This window comes from Notothenia rossii (genome assembly GCF_949606895.1).
Source record: "Notothenia rossii genome assembly, chromosome: 3".
Taxonomy (NCBI): Eukaryota; Metazoa; Chordata; class Actinopteri; order Perciformes; family Nototheniidae; genus Notothenia; species Notothenia rossii.
This window is the reverse complement of record NC_136901.1, coordinates 33,785,255-33,800,719: the sequence shown is the minus strand read 5'-3', so window position 1 is coordinate 33,800,719 and position 15,465 is coordinate 33,785,255. Positions and strand designations below refer to the sequence as shown.

Sequence of the window (15,465 nt, the reverse complement as noted above, 5' to 3'; positions counted from 1 at the left end):
GCAGATGCCACGAAATGCGCTTGCTGTCTCTCCTTCAGCTTGTGTCTTAAAATCGGCAGTGTGGCTCGTCTATAGCTTGTTGTTTGTGACATGAAGTCATGTGACAGGTTTAGTTTGTTTAAGACTAACGTTAGCATTTATTATGCTGCTTAAAAAATGGGTAAGCTTCATGTTTGCCAGGGAGTACATTTTCTACAACTCACGAGAATCCAATGACAACATCCCACAGGAATGTTCAGCCCTGCACCGCTCTATCTGTCTCATAGTGGCACAGCCTTTGTTTTGACAACCATATTATACATTCTTAAATCTGAGATGCTGTCGATTTGATCACTGATCACTAATAATGCCTGTACTGTAAGTGTTTTCTCTATGCTGAGCTTTTTCTACTGAAAGAGCATCTTACAGGTTTTTGTTTTTTCTACATTTATGCTTAAAATTGCTTGAAAATTACAATTAGAAAGTGAATGTAGGATTTGATATGTTTTACGAGACATATGGGCAGGAATTCAGAGGGAAAGGAGCAATTTTGAGCTCTGCTCTTAAAAACGGCTTTTTTTTAAGGTCATATGTGAAACGCGTCATATTACATAACAAAGGGGAAACATCTCCGCTCTCTGACCGCGGGTATAGTTAGTATTTGCGTTGAGTTGAGCGGTTGTGTTTTAGTGAGCTGGTATTTTTCGGTAGTTTTACATTTTATTTCACCATTTGTAATCATGGTGCAGTTTTGTGTTTGTGCAGGTTGCACAAATACCAGCCTGTCAGGACATCGAGTCCACAGTAAAAAGGACCGGAGCTAGCGTTCGTTCCTGGGTGCGTTGTGCATCCACCTCCCTGCAGCACATACTCTCCACAGCTTTATCAGGAAACCGTATTACTTCTCTCTCCCCCCCTTCGCTGCTCTCTCTCTCTCCCCTCCGGTACACGGCACCGTAAGACGTAGTGTGGAGTTGCATTAGGTAACGCTGTGGTGGCTGTACTGCTCCAGCCGTCTCCTTTGTGTTTGTTTGTTTCCCCCTGTCTGTGTTGTTTGTGTGTGCGTGGTGGCTGTCACTCCTGGCTCCCGGCTCAACCTCCACTCACCTGCTGCAATCAGCTGTGCACCCTCCCCGACTACACACCTGCTTTCCATCAAGCCATTTACAACGGCATATCAACGGAGGCTCCACAACCTTTCTCCGCCAGATCGTCAAGTATCAGCCGTATCTCGCGTCTCCCCTCCGGTACACAGCACCGTAGTGTGGAGTTGCATTAGGTAACGCGAGATACGGCTGATACTTGCGCATTAGTTTCTGTTATGGATCAGTATTAACAGTCCTGCCAGTAACGTTACTATATTATCAATGCTACGTTAGTTATAGCCTGATATATGATAGCTAACTTCACAATGTTGTGATGTGAAGTTAGCTAACATTCTGTAGCTAACGCCGGTCACTCACCAAGATAGCTGCCCAGTTCTCCACTGGTTCTCCTCACACCACAGCTCAATTTCTCTCCGATGGCCGTTATTTCTTCTAATCCTTGGCTGCTCCTGGTCTCTTGGACGCCTAGCAGGCTCATAATTATAAGGTTGTGGTCCGTCATATGCATTTGAATATTCATGTTCAACTTCTTCTGTGTCGAAACTAGCATTGGGATCCATGTTTATTAATATGTTACACCGGCCGCTCTCCCCCTTGTTTCCCCCATGTTACGTCACACGCGGGAGGTCACGTGCCGAGGCTTTTTTATGTGAACATTTCTTACAAAAACGACGCCAGATGTCACTGTAGTGTATATTTCTGTATATTTTTTGGAAAATCTAGTGTATTCATCATTTTCCTACACATTTATTCACAGGTGTCTTTAACCTGGAAGTTGCTCTTTAAGGCTGATTCTGCTTTCTAGGAATCTTTACTCACATCCTGTTTGAAGTATAACTGAGATGCTTTTTTTTACACGTTGATCCAGAAACTGGGCTTAAACTGTCCAGGATAATAAGATAAAATGTCTGATCTTTGAGTTGATTTTTTGTACTATAAAGCTTGTGTTTGTTGATCATTTGTGGCAAGAAGGCCCTCAATAAAACCTGGATAACCAATACCCTATATCTTTCTCATCTGGTTCTTTATTACAGTTAGTAACTAAGCCTACACTAAATACTTTAAGTTTCCTCATGCAGTGGTTTGTTTTCAGTGGGAACCAGCATTTATGTTGGCACTTTGTTTTACATAATGGCATATTCCACTTAACGTCTTCCCGTAGAATAGACAGCAAGTCACCCAAAATATCTACAACGTGACTTTTGATGGGTAAGGATGTTTTCTGGTTTGATCCATATTGTCTTTACACATACAGATAATAGGTAGAGAAATATTTGGTCACACTTACATCACTTCAATCACTTGCTTTTATATCATGGCAATACGAATGTTGAGGTATAATGTTGTACATTTTTTAAATAATTTTTATGCTATGACGTTTGTATTTTGTTTTTGTCTTTGCTTTGTACAGCCCTTTGAGGCATTTCTTGTGATTTGGGGCTTGATACATTTTGATTTTATTTGATTTAACTTGTAAACCCAGTATTGGGTTATATACACCATGCTTCAGCTGCTATATTCTGTGGTATCCTGCAGTGCAAGCTAATCTAATCACAACCTTTCCATCAGAATTTCTACTATGATTTATCTTAATGCAGCTCAAACTACCACATGAGTTCCACATGTATAACTTGTTTGCCAAGTATTAAGATAGCATAGATAGAGTATATAACCACGATTCAATCAAAAATATGCTCTATTTAGTCAAGGATTCAAAGAAAGAAACATGGAAATTATTTGTGTGGGAACTCCATAATAATAGGACATGCAGCTCGTAAATTCACGAGTTGAGGATGCTGAAATCAGTGTGTCTATACATGACAAGCTTTGTGTCACGTAGAACACTCGGGTTGCACTAAGATAATGCAAAAATAAGAGGAAGTTGTGCATTCATGATACTAAAATGGCTTCTTTATAACAGCCATTAATCAAAGGAGAAAATGCTGATGTTTTAATTATCTGTTAGCTTGGTGCCTCCCCTCCAGGTCAAAAGTCAAAGTCAACTTTATTGTCAGTCTTTCAGTTTGTCTTTACTGACGGAGAGATCGAAATACAGTACAATAATAAAAATACAAATATGTATACAAATATTTATAAAATATGTATATCCTATATATACACAATCAACAGACACATTTAACTATGCAATATTATATTATTATTATTAGTATTATTAGTAATGCTATGATAACGTGCAATTACGTAACTGCCACTACGTGTAATTTTTTGCACTAGTAACTACTAAATACTGCTAATAATAATTGCATTGATTGTGTGACCATCTATGTTTCTATGTTTCTACGTTTCATGTTGTCTGTAGATGTTGAATTGCTCTTTTTGCTGCGCTTTTAGTGTACAGTTTTGCTGCTATGTTTATTGTGTTTTTGCATTTTGTTACTCTGGCACAACAATTTACTTCGGGATGAATAAAGTCTTATCTTATCTTATCTTATCTTTATACATATGCACACATTAAGATAAAAACACAACAATCAATATATACAAAATAACGGTCACTTCAATATCTTTGGAATGTAAATTAGTGCAAGATTGTCCATAGCAGCGTAAAAAGTGTCTGGTGCTGGAATTGAGTGTCTGAGTGTGTTTGAGTTAGAATTAAGTTCAACCGGGGCAGGGGGGAGTGGACTAGCGAGGGAGGGACGGGAGAGGTGACATGCTCTATGAAGAAACAACCACTCACAGAAAGCCATGACTGATTAGGTTGTGTCTCTTCTCTTTGCATGCGCTTGCCTTGATTCTTCAAACTTAAAAAATACAAGTTTTGTTGTATTTATTTTATGGATTTTAAGCGGGAAATGAAGAACAGTTATTGTGAAATGTAGAGTGGTTATGGCCTTTTTGAGCATTTGGTCTGAAGAGAAAACGTCAGACTGAGAGGTAGACGTCAAAGGCCTAAACTACGCATTGTATCTTTTATTTTATCCGGGTTAACCAACTTTATTAACTGATCAGCGGTCCTACACTGGTTATCAACTCGGTAAGTCAACTCATGCCTTTGAATTCTTAATGATAAGCCTGTTTTCAAACATGGACAAGAATACTGACAGCGTCATATTTTACAAAAGAATATTACATTTTAATATCAGACAAATACGTATTAACTTAACCACATAATGCAGGCTAAAATGCAGCAGCAAAGTGCAGGAAGCAACATTTCCGACTGTCTGTGCGAATTGGCCTATAGGTTTAAGATGTCACCTTCCCAACTAAGGAGTGGATCTGTTTGTTTTAAAAAGATTTGCCCGTTTTCTGTGTTTTAAACGTGTGTCACAGTGGATACCGTGTCTGCAAACCAAATCTACAAGGGTTTGAATAAAATAACCTTTTTATAAACGTTTTCTTCCTCTTACTCACAGAAAAGTAGGCTATAACATGACCTGCTTTGATTATGTTGTGATTTTTCTTTTTTTTCATGTACTGCCCTTATCTTTTAACTTAAATAATATTAGTTTTGTTACATTTTTAGCAGAAAATAAAGTCCACTGATTCCTCCTTGTGAAGATGAGAGCCATGCCTCAGCACATTCCAGCACCTCCAGCAGCCATATTACGTAAGAGCTACAACAGTGATAAGTCATTGAAGAAGAGAGTTGTTGAAAAGTTATGCCCACATGTCTTCATATTGTCTGTCTTTCCTCAGTTTGGGCCCAGTTTTTGATCGGCATCATGCCCATTGCTCAAAAAGTGGGTAAGCAAATCAAAGCATCTTTTGAAATCTCAGACAACCAGAGCTATTGCTATCAAAACATGATGAACAATGGTCATTAAAAGACAGGGCAGGTGAATTGATACACCTTGTGTCCCACAGGAGCAATGTACCACTCCCCAGGGCAGCTCTATATTCCCATCTATGTGTGGGCGATGGTTGCCGTCTCCATCCTGCCCTGCTTCGCCCACTTCAGGAACCACATGACCTGGAAGTGCTTAGTCTCTCTACTCTTCTTCTGCTGGTTCATCGTCTGTAAGATAAAAGACTGAATTGGTGTCTAACAGGTGAATAATCAATGTACAAACTTACACAAGCAGCTAAAGGTCCCATGATTTATATTTTAGATTCAAATGGATGCAATTTCAACTGGAAATTGGTTTACTTCTTTGGAAAGTATTCATCTCTTTGGCTTCTTTTTCTCTAGGTAACGTCTGGATGGCATCTATTCGTAACCCTGACTACAAGGCACTATCCAGCATGGATACCTACTGGAACAACACCCTGGACCTGTTTGCCTCGTGGACCACCAAGCTGTTCTGCATCCTTTTAGTCTGCAACTTTTTCTGTCTCATGATTTTTTCTTAACTCCCCTCAAGCAATCCTGGTTTATTACAATGGTTTGACTTTTCCAATATTTCATTATCTGACTAAATGTTTGGATACAAGTTTTAATCTCTTATAAATATGTTACCAAGTCACAAAAGCTTAGGTATCAGCAACAATAACACATCTGTAAAAATACTGAAAAGCCTTCAGTCAGTGGTCCAGATTGCTTCTATTCAAATTAAAGTACACGCACAATCTGTTTGTAACTTAAATATCAATATTCCAATTACTTGTTTATAGACAATTCTGCACTATTTCTATTTCTATTATATTCTATTTTATTTTTACTATATTATTGTATTGCACTGTTGGAGGACTTAAGAATGTAATTGTCATAACTACACTGTAGCTATGTACAAAGGACAATAAAACCCTTGAACCTTGAAAAACATTCGTGAGAGTTTCACTTATTTAAAATAAAATGTAAACTCCCAGCAGCTTCTACTGAAGCCTTCCGAGTAAATCGCCAGAACGCCGACACCTCCTCATCACTCCACCGCTCCCATGTTTTTTTTTGTGTCACCATAAATTATTTTCTCTCCGTTGGTGTGCGGGGCTAATGCTAATAATGCTAATGCCAGCAAATACAATGGCGGCTTCAGAAAACGTTTCAGAGTTTTACGGGGCGTGGATTGCAAATCGCCCAGCCAATAGAAATTTGTATTTTTTTCTCCCCAGGAGATTCCCACCTCTCTAGCAGGCACTACAAATGGGGGTAAAAGTTTCTGGCACTAAGTACTCTTTTTGGTGTGAACGCAAAATAAGAAGGGGTACTAACGGAAACGGAAAAGTACTCCGGTGTGATTGCGCCTCTTGACATCTTTATTTCTCTTCTGCTGGTTTATTGCAGGTGAGTTTAAATAGCCTTGCACGGACAAATGAGTGATATATAGTGACATCCATGCAAATTAGCATCATATCACCGTCCAATATAATACAAAAATAAGAGGAAGTTGTGCATTCTTGATACTAAAATGGCTTCTAACAGCCATTAATCAAATGAGAAAATGCTGATGTTTTAATTATCTGTTAGCTTGGTGCCTCCCCTCCAAGTCAAAAGTCAAAGTCAACTTTATTGTCAATTTTTCAGTTTGTGTGCACAGACAGAGACATCGAAATACAGTTTTTGTCTCTTCTCTTTGTATGCACTTGCCTTGATTCTTCAAACTTAAAAAATACAAGTTTTGTTGTATTTATTTTATGGATTTTAAGCGGGAAATGAAGAACAGTTATTGTGAAATGTAGAGTGGTTATGGCCTTTTTGAGCATTTGGTCTGAAGAGAAAACGTCAGACTGAGAGGAAGACGTCAAAGGACCTAAACTACGCATCGTATCTTTATTTTATCCGGGTTAACCAACTTTATTAACTGATCAGCGGTCCTACACTGCTGGTTATCAACTCGGAAAGTCAACTCATGCCTTTGAATTCTTAATGATAATGTTACGATATCTGAGAGGACCCAAACGCAGGACACGGCAGAGTGTTCAAAAAGGGTTTATTAGTGAACAAAAGGTGCGGGAAGGATAATCCGGCAGGAGTGGCGAGGAAGTGGAGGCTGGTGACGACAACACGGCGGTCAGAGAATGATCCTGGAGCACAGGAAGAAAACACGTTAGCGTCAGAACATCCAGAAATAAGGTAGCTGATAATGCTGAGTAGCCTGGAGGTTTACCACTGTGGTTTAACAACGATCTGGCGCCGACAGGTTGTGGAGCCTCTGCTGATATGCCGTTGTAGATGGCTGATGAGAATCAGGTGTGAGGGTGAACAGCTGATTGCAGCAGGTGAGCCGGGAGACAGAGTGACAGCCACCACGCCCACACAACAGGCAAAGGGAAAACATCCCCAAGGAGGCGGCTGGAAATGGACAGCCACCACAGTACCCCCCCCTTAAGGGACGCCTCCAGGCGGCCTACCTGGTCTACCAGGTCTACCAGGGTTATCCCGGTGGAAGTCCCGTACCAGGGACGCGTCGTCGATGTTTCGCCGGGGAACCCAAGACCTCTCCTCCAGGCCATAGCCCTCCCAATCAACGAGATATTGGAATCCCCTTCCACGGCGACGAACGTCCAACAATCGCCTGACGGTGTAGGTTGGGTGACCATCGATGATGCGGTGGGGTGGGGGAAGAGTCACTGGAGGAGACAAGGGGCTGCTGGCAACAGGTTTTAGCAGAGAAACATGAAAAGTAGGGTGAACCTTCATGTGTGGGGGAAGCTTGAGCTGGACTGCAGATGGGTTAACAACAGAGTCGATGATGAAGGGGCCGACATAACGTGGCGTGAGTTTTTTAGACTCTGTCTTGAGTGGGAGGTCTTTGGAGGAAAGCCAAACACTCTGACCTGGTAAGTAGTTGGGGGCCGGGGTCCTGTGACGGTCTGCGATGAGGCGGTTGCGGGCAGCGGAACGGAGCAGGGCGGCTCGGGTGTCCTTCCACACCTTACGACAGCGTCGAAGGTGGGTCTGAATGGAAGGAACAGCAACTTCCTCTTCCTGTGCTGGAAACAGGGGTGGTTGAAAACCCATGGCACAATGAAAAGGTGAAATACCTGTGGCTGCATTTGACAGGGAGTTGTGGGCATATTCGATCCATGGCAGATGTGGGCACCATGAAGAGGGGTTCCTGAAAGCCACACAGCGGAGAGCCGCTCCCAGGTCCTGGTTGGCCCGTTCCGTTTGCCCGTTTGTTTGAGGATGATAACCCGACGACAGGCTCACCGATGCTCCCAGAGCCCGACAGAAGACTTTCCAAACGTGGGAAATGAACTGGGGACCCCGGTCAGAAACGATGTCGGTGGGGATTCCATGTAGTCGAACAACGTGGTTGACCAGAAGATCTGCAGTCTCTCGGGCTGTGGGAAGCTTGGGGAGAGCAACAAAGTGTACCATCTTGGAAAATCTGTCCACAATAGTTAGGATGATGGTATTACCTTGTGAGAGTGGAAGTCCAGTAACAAAATCCAAGGCCACATGCGACCAAGGGCGACTAGGTACTGGCAGCGGGCGAAGCAGACCAGAGGGAGGTTGGTGGGAGGACTTGGCGCAGGCACATACTGTAGAGGCAGCAACAAAGACCCTGGTGTCTTGAGCCATGGAAGGCCACCGGAACCGCTGTCTGAGGATAAACAGTGTGCGATGGACACCAGGATGACACGAGAGACGGGAGGCGTGTGCCCACTGCAGGACCTTGGAGCGGACAGAGATAGGCACAAAGAGATTATTAGCTGGGCAGTTACCTGGGTTAGGCTGCGCCCGCTGAGCCTCCTTAACAAGTGACTCAATCTCCCAAGTAACAGCCGCTACCACGCAGGAGGCAGGCAGGATGGTGTCTGGACCGGCAGCTGGTTCTTCGGAAGCAAACTGGCGAGAGAGAGCGTCCGGCTTGAGGTTCCGTGACCCTGGGCGGTAGGTAAGGGTGAATGAGAAGCGACCGAAATACAGAGCCCATCGAGCCTGACGGGAGTTAAGGCGCTTGGCAGTTTGGATGTAAGCCAAGTTTTTGTGGTCTGTCCATACAATAAAAGGGAGCTCAGCTCCCTCCAGTCAGTGTCTCCACTCCTCTAGGGCAAGTTTGACAGCCAGCAGCTCTCTGTTACCCACGTCATAGTTTTTCTCAGCTGGAGTGAGGCGGCGGGAGAAAAATGCACAAGGGTGTAATTTTTGGTCTCTTTCCGAGCGCTGGGAAAGAACTGCGCCTACCCCGGTGTTGGAGGCATCAACCTCCACAACGAACTGGCGAGAGGAATCAGGGTGGATGAGCACAGGGGCAGTGGTGAAGAGTCTCTTTAGCTCCGAGAAGGCTGCATCGCACTCTGGGGTCCAGGAAAAGCCAGTTGTAGGGGAAGTGAGTCTGGTTAAAGGGCCTGCCACTCTGCTGTAGTCTCTGATGAAGCGCCGATAGAAATTGGCGAAACCAAGAAACTGTTGAAGCTGTTTCACTGAGGTTGGTTTTGGCCACCCTGCCACTGCTTGGATCTTCTCAGGGTCGGCCCTAATCTTTCCTCCCTCAACGATGTAGCCCAGGAATGAGACTGTTGACATGGAATGCGCATTTCTCCGCCTTCACAAAGAGTCTGTTTTCCAGGAGTCTCTGCAGCACCTGCCTGACATGGATAATGTGTTCTTCCTGGTTACGAGAGAATATAAGGATGTCATCCAAGTAGACGAAAACTGATCGGTTGAGGAGGTCACGGAGCACATCGTTAACCATCGACTGGAAAACTGCTGGGGCATTCATCAGTCCAAAAGGCATTACCAGATACTCGAAGTGACCGAGTGGTGTGTTAAAGGCCGTCTTCCACTCGTCCCCTTCTCGGATTCTGACGAGGTGGTAGGCATTGCGGAGATCCAGTTTGGAAAAAATTGTGGCTTCCTGGAGGGGTTCAAAGGCAGAGTTGATGAGGGGTAATGGATATCTGTTTTTTACAGTGATGGTATTAAGACCCCTGTAATCAATGCAGGGCCGCAGTGAGCGGTCCTTCTTGGACACGAAGAAAAAACCAGCTCCGACCGGGGAGGAGGATGGGCGGATGACACCGGCAGCCAGGGAGTCATGGATGTAACTCTCCATGGATTTCCTCTCAGGGCGAGACAGGTTGAACAGACGGGAGGAAGGCAGAGAGCCCCGGGAAGAAGGTCAATGGGACAGTCGTAGGGTCGATGAGGGGGAAGAGAAAGAGCTCGCTGTTTACTGAACACTTCTCCCAGGTCATGATATTCAGTGGGGACAGATGACATGTCAGGCGGCTCGATCTTGGGTGGTGGAGTGGCGGTCTCTGCAGGCGGTAGGGCAGACTGCAGGCATGAGGATAGACAAAAACAACTCCAACTAAGGATTTTGCCAGTTACCCAATTAATCTGGGGGTTGTGTGTTCTTAACCAGGGATGGCCCAACACTATGGGGGCATGAGGTGAGGAAATTAGGTGAAACTGAATAACCTCACGATGGTTTCCAGACAGAATGAGGTTTACTGGCAAGGTGCGGTGAGTGACTTGGGCCAGGAATTTACCATTAAGAGCATTAGCATTAAGAGGTGAATCTAACACTTCGGAGGGAATTCCTGCCTGAACTGCAATATTAATGTCCAAAAAATTCTCGTCCGCCCCCGAGTCCACTAAAGCGAGCAGAGGTAGGAACTGTTGGTTGCAGCAAAGCACGGCTTCTAGCTGCGTTCTGGGTCGGGGGTTGAGAGAGGAGGAAGGGCTCGCCAGAATCCCCACACCTACTGACGAGCCTGACCTTTTGGCAGATTAGGACAGGAGGAAACGAGATGGCTGGTTTGGCTGCAATAAACACATTCCCCAGCCTGGATCCTTCTAGCACGCTCAGATGGTGAGAGGCGGGCCCTTCCCACTTGCATGGGCTCGTCTTCTGGGGGTGAGGCCGTGTAAGGAATCGGGAAGGATCTGGAGATTGGGGCAGTGGCAGTCCCAATTTGGGGATCAGGTGAGGAGTAGCTGGGATTGGGGTGACGGCTATTCCTATCCCTACGTCTCTCTCTGAGGCGATTATCAATCTTGATAGCTGTGGCAATTAAATTATCCAAGCTAACTGGATCATCCCTAGCAGCTAGCTCGTCTTTAATTGCTTCGTTCAGCCCCTGAAGAAAAATATCCTGCAATGACTCGTTATTCCAGCCTGAGTCTGCAGCAACTGTTCTAAACTCAACTGAAAATTCGGCTACACTACGGGAGCCCTGCCGGAGAGAAAGAAGGCGCCTGGAAGCGTCCCTCCCTCGTACCGGGTGATCAAAAACTTTTTTCATTTCGGAAATGAAAGTATCAAATGATAAGCAAATGTGTGGCTGGCTCTCCCTAACAGCTGTAGCCCAATCTAAAGCACTCCCCTTCAACAGACTCATTACGTATGCTACCCTAGCCCCATCTGTATGATAAGTACTGGGCTGCTGCTCAAAAACTAACGTACACTGGAACAAAAAGGCTCTACAAATCCCCAAATTTCCAGCGTATCGCTCCGGTGTGGGAATGACGGCCTCTCGTAGCTGATAGAGAGGTGCGGCAGGAGCGGGAGGAGGGGCTGCCGGCTGTGCAGCGGGCTGCGGAGGAGAATACTGTGTGGTGAGCAGTTCTACTTGCGTGCCGATCCTTTGCACGTTAGCGGAGAGGTTCCGGAGAGTCTCCACTACCTCACGGAGAACCACAGCGTGATGCCCCACGAGAGCGCCTTGACTGGCCAGGGCTTGGCTGAGTTCGTCCGCAGTCTTGGACTGGTGGCCTGTGTCCGCTGGGTCCATGTTGGCCAGATCGTTCTGTTACGATATCTGAGAGGACCCAAACGCAGGACACGGCAGTGTTCAAAAAGGGTTTATTAGTGAACAAAAGGTGCGGGAAGGATAATCCGGCAGGAGTGGCGAGGAAGTGGAGGCTGGTGACGACAACACGGCGGTCAGAGAATGATCCTGGAGCACAGGAAGAAAACACGTTAGCGTCAGAACATCCAGAAATAAGGTAGCTGATAATGCTGAGTAGCCTGGAGGTTTACCACTATGGTTTAACAACGATCTGGCGCCGACAGGTTGTGGAGCCTCTGCTGATATGCCGTTGTAGATGGCTGATGAGAATCAGGTGTGAGGGTGAACAGCTGATTGCAGCAGGTGAGCCGGGAGCCAGAGTGACAGCCACCACGCCCACACAACAGGCAAAGGGAAAACATCCCCAAGGAGGCGGCTGGAAATGGACAGCCACCACAGATAAGCCTGTTTTCAAACATGGACAAGAATACTGACAGCGTCATGTTTTACAAAAAAATATTCAAATTTAATATCAGACAAATACGTATTAACTTAACCACATAATCCAGGCTAAAATGCAGCAGCAAAGTGCAGGAAGCAACATTTCCGACTGTCTGTGCGAATTGGCCTATAGGTTTAAGATGTCACCTTCCCAACTAAGGAGTGGATCTGTTTGTTTTAAAAAGATTTGCCCGTTTTCTTTGTTATTTTAAACGTGTGTCACAGTGGATACCGTGTCTGCAAACCAAATCTACAAGGGTATGAATAAAATAACCTTTTTATAAACGTTTTCTTCCTCTTACTCACAGAAAAGTAGGCTATAACATGACCTGCTTTGATTAGGTTGTGATTTTTCTTTTTTTTCATATACTGCCCTTATCTTTTAACTTAAATAATATTAGTTTTGTTGCATTTTTAGCAGAAAATAAAGTCCACTGATTCCTCCTTGTGAAGATGAGAGCCATGCCTCAGCACATTCCAGCACCTCCAGCAGCCATATTACGTAAGAGCTACAACAGTGATAAGTCATTGAAGAAGAGAGTTGTTGAAAAGTTATGCCCACATGTCTTCATATTGTCTGTCTTTCCTCAGTTTGGGCCCAGTTTTTGATCGGCATCATGCCCATTGCTCAAATAGTGGGTAAGCAAATCAAAGCATCTTTTGAAATCTCAGACAACCAGAGCTATTGCTATAAAAACATGATGAACAATGGTCATTAAAAGACAGGGCAGGTGAAGTGATACATCTTGTGTCCCACAGGAGCAATGTACCACTCCCCAGGGCAGCTCTATATTCCCATCTATGTGTGGGCGATGGTTGCCGTTTCCCTGCTGCTGGCCGTGGTCTCCGTCCTGCCCTGCTTCGCCCGCTTCAGGAACCACGTGGCCTTGAAGTGCTTAGTCTCTCTACTCTTCTTCTGCTGGTTCATTGTTGGTAAGATAAAAGACTGACTTGGTGTCTAACAGGTGAATAATCAATGCACAAACTTACACCAGCAGCTAAAGGCCCCATTATCTATATTTTAGATTCAAATGGATGCAATTTCAACTGGAAATTGGTTTACTTCTTTGGAAAGTATTCATCTCTTTGGCTTCTTTTTCTCTAGGTAACGTCTGGATGGCATCTATCCGTAACCCTGACTACAAGGCACTATCCAGCATGGATACCTATTGGAACAACACCCTGGACCTGTTTGCCTCGTGGACCACCAAGCTGTTCTGCATCCTTTTAGTCTGCAACCTTTTCTGTCTCATGATTTTTTCTTAACTCCCCTCAAGCAATCCTGGTTTATTACCATGGTTTGAATTTTCAAATAGTATTTCATTATCCGACTAAATGTTTGGATACTAGTTTTAATCTCTTATGAATATGTTACCAAGTCACAAAAGCTTAGGTATCAGCAACAATAACACACCTGTAAAAATACTGAAAAGCCTTCAGTCTGTGGTCCAGATTGCTTCTATTCAAATTAAAGTACACGCACAATCTGTTTGTAACTTAAATATATCAATATTCCAATTACTTGTTTATAGACTATTCTGCACTATTTCTATTATATTCTATTTTATTTGACTATTATCTGTTTTATTGTGTTTTACTGTTGGAGGACCTAAGAATGTAATTGTCATAACTACACTGTAGCTATGTACAAAGGACAATAAAACTCTTGAACCTTGAAATACATTTCTGAGAGTTTCACTTATTTACATTTTTTTTCACACACTGCAATAACTTCAACACGCCACTAGATGTCGGCCTAATGCTTTTACAGGAAGTAATGCTCCCAACATTGAGACAAAATCTCTATTTGTGACCTCTTGTCCCCAGGTCATAGTTGTTTCTCTTGAAGGAGGCATTACTCTTTACAGGAAAACCAAGAAAGTGAGAAAAATGTATTTATTTAATGTCACATGTGAGATAAACAAATGTATGCTTTCAAATCAGGTCCAAACAACTCAATGTATCCCATTAGGTCTCGAGTATAACATCTACTCTTTGTTTGGTTCAATCAAATAGTATATATTTTTTGTTGTTTTACCACACGACGTTAACATAAGTCCTGAAATAGTCTGTGAGTTATCTATTTTTTACAAAGTGAAAGTATATTTGAAATATCACTTAATTGCTATATTGCAGATAGGTAATTGAGAAGAAAGAAAACACTCTTGTCTGTGAGTGATCATCAATGATTACGTTTGCTGTTGTTGCAGGGAATTACATTAAAGGTCACCTATTATGCAAAATCCACTTTGTAATGTCTCTTCTACATCAACATGTGTCCCCTCTGTGGAAAGAGAGTCTGAAAGTTTCAGGCAAAAAGATTCTCTCACTTTTTGTCCTGATCCATTGATTTTTTGGCTTGTGTAACCATTAGCCAATCACCAACCAAGGTAATCCCCACCTTATCACCTGAATCTCCTCCTAGAGCACCATTGTGTTATTTTTAACCAAATCTCTCTCAGAGGGGCGTGGGGAGGATCTCCTTATTTTCATCTAAAGTAACAGACAGAGAATCAGCACTTTTGAAAGGGGGCTGAAACCGAGGGGATTATGGGATGCTGCATTGATCTGTTTGGTGTTTGGAGCCAATCAGAGACATGTTCTGTATATATCTGAGACCTGTAATATATTGATGAAAAACAGTATCATAGGGGACCTTTAACAAATTAGCATAAACAGTTTTTTTAAAAAACCTTTTTTACCACCACGGGTGTAAATGTGTGGGAGCGTTTGTGTTCTTGTCAAAAAGAGGGTGTGGCAGTGAGAATGGCATATAACATAAATTATATAATAATGTCTAAAATCATGAGCAGACTCTTGAAGAAGGCATTATTTTATTCAACAGAGCATAGCCGTGGGAACATGTTTCAAATGGGGGGTGCTGTGGGGATGACACCAGGGATGGTTCTGACCAATGTGCTGCTAGGCAAGATTTTAGCTGGCAATGAAAAACCTCTACAAAAGACCAATACACTGCAAAAAGAGAAATATATTATTATTATATATTATTACTATTAGCTTATATAACAAGGCTTCAAATTTATTATATATTATAACATGTTTTAATTGGGGGGTGGACTTCACATCCTCTAGGGGGGTCCGGGGGTATCCCTCGGGAAGATTTTTTTATCATTTTAAAGTAAAATGCTTCAATTTGGTGCACTTTGAGCGCCCAATTAGAGACTGATCTAGGGGGTACAACTCTAAACACCCATATGAAAAAGATAGGTTTGCATTTTATTAATCAAATAAGTATGTGAACATTTCCAATAACCTACCATAGCCAATAACA

At 43.4% G+C, this 15,465-nt stretch overlaps 1 protein-coding gene and 1 long non-coding RNA gene across 2 annotated transcripts; both read left to right on the top strand.

Annotated features, from left to right (window-relative positions):
- The first annotated feature begins 10,078 nt into the window (after positions 1-10,078).
- Positions 10,079-11,322, top strand: LOC307032813. Its single transcript, XR_013806380.1, has 2 exons — positions 10,079-10,205; positions 10,551-11,322. It is a non-coding gene; the product is annotated as an uncharacterized lncRNA (long non-coding RNA).
- A 1,007-nt stretch (positions 11,323-12,329) lies between these two features.
- On the top strand, positions 12,330-13,773 carry LOC307034172 (uncharacterized protein). Its single transcript, XM_079672946.1, has 5 exons — positions 12,330-12,431; positions 12,592-12,675; positions 12,765-12,812; positions 12,933-13,106; positions 13,279-13,773. Exons 2-5 carry the CDS (start codon positions 12,627-12,629, stop codon positions 13,437-13,439), a joined length of 432 nt encoding a protein of 143 aa, XP_079529072.1. The 5' UTR covers positions 12,330-12,431; positions 12,592-12,626; the 3' UTR covers positions 13,440-13,773.
- Positions 13,774-15,465: the final 1,692 nt, after the last annotated feature.

Bases quoted from the DNA above. Each gene is read 5' to 3' on its own strand.
- LOC307034172 (XM_079672946.1), top strand. From the start codon at position 12,627: ATGAGAGCCATGCCTCAGCACATTCCAGCACCTCCAGCAGCCATATTA. The intron at 12,813-12,932 runs GTAAGCAAATCA...TGTGTCCCACAG, and splicing joins GCCCATTGCTCAAATAGTGG to GAGCAATGTACCACTCCCCA. The intron at 13,107-13,278 runs GTAAGATAAAAG...CTTTTTCTCTAG, and splicing joins CTTCTGCTGGTTCATTGTTG to GTAACGTCTGGATGGCATCT.